This window comes from Daphnia pulex, chromosome 2 (genome assembly GCF_021134715.1).
Source record: "Daphnia pulex isolate KAP4 chromosome 2, ASM2113471v1".
Taxonomy (NCBI): Eukaryota; Metazoa; Arthropoda; class Branchiopoda; order Diplostraca; family Daphniidae; genus Daphnia; species Daphnia pulex.
The window spans coordinates 1,764,152-1,769,444 of NC_060018.1; the positions used below are offsets into that span (position 1 = coordinate 1,764,152).

General features: G+C 40.9%; 1 protein-coding gene across 1 annotated transcript; it reads left to right on the top strand.

The window, feature by feature from the left end:
* Positions 1–15: 15 nt before the first annotated feature.
* On the top strand, positions 16–2,195 carry LOC124201649. Its single transcript, XM_046597815.1, has 9 exons — positions 16–227; positions 435–548; positions 621–728; positions 817–962; positions 1,028–1,186; positions 1,250–1,356; positions 1,421–1,532; positions 1,619–1,746; positions 1,821–2,195. The coding sequence occupies exons 1-9, from the start codon at positions 72–74 to the stop codon at positions 2,042–2,044; spliced, it is 1,254 nt and encodes a 417-aa protein (XP_046453771.1). The 5' UTR covers positions 16–71; the 3' UTR covers positions 2,045–2,195.
* Positions 2,196–5,293: the final 3,098 nt, after the last annotated feature.

Below are 5,293 nucleotides of genomic sequence, written 5' to 3' on the forward strand. Positions count from 1 at the left end.
CATAAATTCGGTGATTAAACGATATACTAACAACAGTTTACTGAGAGCCTTTCCTCAGGACAGTAAGCAGAATGATTATTACTATTCTGACAGTAGTGCTTATTGGCCTTGTGATCAAATGGCTCTTGAAACCGGAACCATCGCCCATATTTGGCATCTATTCTCAACCGGGAAAGTTTTACTATCTGAAATTTGTAGCTTTTTATCTTCTGGTTACTCTCCGAAAGGTAAAACTCGTAATGCTTTTTCTTCAAGCCCCAGTAGATTATTCAAGATTCTATCAAGCTACAACAATGCTGGCTCTCAGCATCCAAAATAGTTCCATCAAAAATTTGTCTTTACTGTGGGCGGAGAAATCATAAAACATCAATAAAAAAGAAAGGCTTAAACTTTACATCATGTCAATTTGATGATTTTGTCTTGAATTATTACAGAGACAAAGCAGGCGAGCAAGAGCTGATCAGAAATTGACGGGAGGCATTGGAATGAAGTCCAAGTTTGACATAAAGGAGATGGAAACTACTCAAACATTATCTGATCATCCAAAGGTTTGTTTATTGGAAGAATCTCAACAACATGCCTAATATCAATCGTTATTAATGAAAATGTGTGTCCTTTAGGCTATAGACGCTGTCTACTTTCAAGGGGCAAATCGAGACGGCCTTTATTTTATAGGTGCAACAGCTCGGAGACCTCACCATGTCATCAATGGCTTCGCTTTCCTCAAGGTAAGATATTTTAAGCCAAAAATTGATAGGCAAAACTAGGCAAAACTAGAAAAAATAAATAATAGAAACACTCAAATAATTGAAAAAGGTTCCGGGAGAGGGGCTATTAACGAGCCCAAAACTACCAGATTCGACCCTGTTTGGAACAGAAGATGAATTCGGCGCAGAAGGATTGAAATTTGAACCGCTGGAGCCGATGCGGAAGTGGAAAATGAGTTACAAAGGCCAAATGAGGTGAGTTATCTCTTCCTCTATTGATATAGAAATTACCGATGAGATAACAATGATCTCTATGGCAGGAGAAACATGACTGACGAATTGGTGGACGTTGAACTCGATGCGATTTGGAGCACAAATTTAATACAATTTGATTTCGATACTGATATGTCTTCAACAGCCATTGCCCGTGCCTTTGCCCGTGAACCTTGGAGTCGCGAATACTTTGAAATGCTCAAAGAGTAAAAAGAGGAAATTTTAAACATTTTGCTTTTATGACACGTAAAGAACTTTTACAAATTCAGAGCTCATCAAACCCACTACGAGCAAATGGGGGCTACAAACGGAACCGTCAAAATCGCTGGAAAAACCTACCCTTTCAATATAGACTCGATGAGAGATCATTCATACGGTAAATAAGGAAACACTAAGCACTGGTGAGTAAAATCACTATTAAAAAATATGTTCCCTACTAGGCAATAAGCGCGAATGGAAATTGCTTCACCGCTACGGTTTTCACACGATGAAGCTACAAGATGGCACGCGAATTAATGTCGGAATCGTCAGTCAGCCGTGCACTTCGTCAGTGTAAGCGTTCACACTCTTTAATTATACAAAAAAATGGTGACTACAAATGTTAAATGAATAATGATTTACCCAAAAAAATGACTTAGATTGGAGTTGGGCTATGTTTATCTGGCAGACGGACGTCTATTCCCAGTCGATGAGGTCGGCCTTAATATTTGGGACATAGGAGAGAATGGCTCACCACCAACAGACTACCACTTCACCTTCAAAGCAGGTGATTTTTATACTAACAAAAAAGTGCATGTAATCTTTTGCCGTCTGATGACATGTCACTTGTGCACATAATAGCAAATCGCTGGTGGAGCGTGCAAGTCAACGTGGTGGACGCCCCCATTTTCTACATAGGCTGGGAATGGGAAGCAAAAATTCACGAAAGAATGTGCACATTCCAAGTCGATGGCGTCCCTGGTTGGGGTATTTCAGAGTTTATGTACAGAAATATGGGTCCTGGCCGACCGGAAGAGTATAACGAGAAAGACCCGGAATGGACAGGAACCATCAATAAAGGCTGAAAATCAAAATAATTGATACTTTGGCGTTTGATCCGTCCCCCCACCAAACGAGTTGGGATTGATCACACACTTTATCCCTGCGGTGTGGAAGAAGGAAAAAAAAAACTGTCACTGTCTTGAGGTCAATACAATGATCAATCTATAAAAGAAACATTCACGAACTGCGGGCTTTTTTAATTTTTTTTTTAAATTCTGAAACTGAATAAGGGAATGAAAACATGGGAGAGACGACGACGATGGAATCTTTTCGTCATCCAAGAAATTCTAAAATTTTATTTTTATTTTTTTCGTCTTCTATTTGATGGATGAGTCTGGAGGAATGTGAGCCCCCAAACGAACGGAAGGCGTTATGGAAACGATGTGTGTCGTCTCTGGAGTAACTCGAGCGACTCTTTTTGGGCGGCTCGGAGTTGATTTACTGAGCGGCTACCTAAGATTCAGTCTGATCAACCAACGATGGAAAAATCGTTTGAGAGAGAGTGGAGGAACCAAAGAAGAACTTCCCTTTCTCGGCTCGTTATAAGAGTTGGACGTCATAGTCACATTCTTCGTTGTTGCACAACGATGCTGGGGAGATAAGGAACCGGAATGGTCAACCCCCTCCTCTACCCTACGGGCAGCAGCAGCAGCAGCATGGACATCCTCGAATGGCCACGGACACAAAAAGAAGGAGACACACAACATGCTTACCATTCTTTATGGTCGCTTTCGAAACAAAACAAATACAAATTATCTTGCTTGAACCAGCAGCACCTGGGAGTCTGTTTTTCTTCTTTCCCAATTCTGTCATGTCTACTAATTAGTTTATTCAGGATGTTTTTCCTCCTGGATCCGCCCGTGATATAAAAAATAAAATACCTTTGATTGCACTTGTGTATGCGAAAAAAAAAACACGACGAAGCGGCCATAAATCTACCTCCGATCTCCTTCTACCTTATAAGAATTCTTGTACTGATGAGCCTGGCGATTGGGCGAAACTCTCGGAAGAAATAAAGCGGCAGCAATAGAGAGAAAACGAAATTATTGCCTTTGATTTTTTTTCACCGAGCTATCCACAAGAAGATTCCCCTTAAAGGAAAAGAAGAAGAAAAAAACAATTATTGGCTACGCCATTGTTGATTGGAACGGCCTGATTGGGAAACGAAATCGATTGGCACAGTGACTTGCTGGATGATCGTACAGGGAATTTCGTAACGGTTGTCTCAACATCGGGGTTATAGCGTGTGGAAAGACGCGGGCAATAGAAGAGGGTGACCCATTCCGTGTCTACAAGGAAAAAGGTAGCCACATAAAAAGATAACAAGCAAAGTGGACTGGAATTGGACGAGATGTGAAACGCCGATGGAGACGATAGAACAAAATATGAGGAGTTTCTTAGATTTATATATTCAGGTACAGTTATCCCGTTTCTGCTTTGATCCGTTATGCATGATGATGAGATTCGATAGCGCTGAAATCCTTAATTTAGTCATCGGTCGAGAGAGGGCGCACACTTGGAAAACGCCCAAGCACACCTTTTACAAGCCATATGATGAATTGTGTGAACCGAGAAACTTGGTTACATTTCATCTTCGGTCGACTTTTTGTTTCTACCTGAATTTTATACAACCCCCAACAATATTTCCGAATCATCTTCTTTCTCTTAGCGCTTCTGTCTGCTGATGATGAGGCCGGCACTCAGAAACGGAACTCTGCTTGGTCATCGACGCCCTTTTATTCTTTCTTTCAACTTGAACTTTTTTAGAATAATTTATTAAGAATTATCTTGCAGCTGCCCTTATCTTAGACGGTTGTTACTATTTGCGTGTTGGGATGGGGCCTGCTGGACGGTTGGAAACGGAAAAGGTAACCGAGAAAAACCAAAAAAGGGGTAAAAAGTGGAAAAGGCCACATGGCGTCAAAAAAAGGACAGAGATCCATCAATTATACGGGATCACGACTAGAGCGAGATAAGACACACGAAAATAGCCCAACCAAACTTTCTTCCAAAAGGGAAACCAACTCTAATAATTTAGTGGGGAGAAAAAAAGAGGCTTCCATATTCGATTAGAAACGTGAGTGGACTTATGGACTTACCAGCAGCTTATATGCTTCTTTCGTTTCCAAGTGTCATTTGGGTGGCCACGTTGTCAAAGGAATTCCGATTGCTGATTGTTTGGATACTCGAGGAAACAGGGGGAAAAAAACACGTAATGGATTTCTGCATTGCTTCGAGTTTCACTTTCAGCCACGTAAATTGAATAAAACCGTCTAAATATTTAAGTAGATAACTACGACGAACAAAACGTTTCGAAACAGGTATAAACAGAGCACTCGTGAAGATGATGACTGCTGCAGACGACTGAATTTGACAGGTCGGAAATTTCTTAAACGTTGCCAAATATTTCCAACTAAATTTGAATGAAAAATGTGAAAGTTCTTGTCGATCTAAATCTTGCCGTGTTTGTTCTCGAATTCTTCCCTTTTCCACGTATTTTTGTTTCCACCTTTATTTTCTATTTATACTGCACGCAATTTTAAACGAGAAGATTCCAGCCATGTGAGTGATGCAAGTTCGTCTTATCAAATCAAGCCATTCCTTTCCTGTCTCTTCTCCGTATTCCCAGTCAAGAAAGAAAACAAAAATTAAGGATGTCCAGGATGTTTTTATAGTGCCTTCTCGAGTTTTGATAGTTGGAAAAAACAAAAAAACTCTTGACCGACGATCATTGGTTTTCCGAGTTGAATTTGACTGCCCTCTTGCCGGTTGTAGGTAGCAGCAACATATATAAACACAATACATTGATGGTACCATTTGGCTGCTGTCTGTCTCCAAGTTAGCCGGGGCTGGACTAGACAGAGAAGAAATGCCCAGTTGCTTTGGAAGTTTGGAAGCCCCTGGACTCTTGACAGCCCCCATTAATTGTCGGTGCCTATGAGAGTGTGTACAAGAGTCACGAACCACTAGCGTTACGTGTTTGGTTCCTTGGTCGTCGAAAGTGGTCCGACTTGATGTTCCATTGTCACCAGGTAGCGCGATCCATCGCTCTCTCATACAACAACAACAACAACTGGGAGAAGAAAAAAAATCCGACTCGTTTTTCTCGAGGGACTAGAGAATTTTCCGTTGCTTCATTTTGTGATAAGTGATTACTCGGAATACGGTTCCACTGAAACATGGAATCTTTTGTCAAACCAGAGATTCCATTACACGAACCACACAGGTCCAAACTTAAAAAAAAAAAAGAAAAGAAAAGAAAACAAATCAGC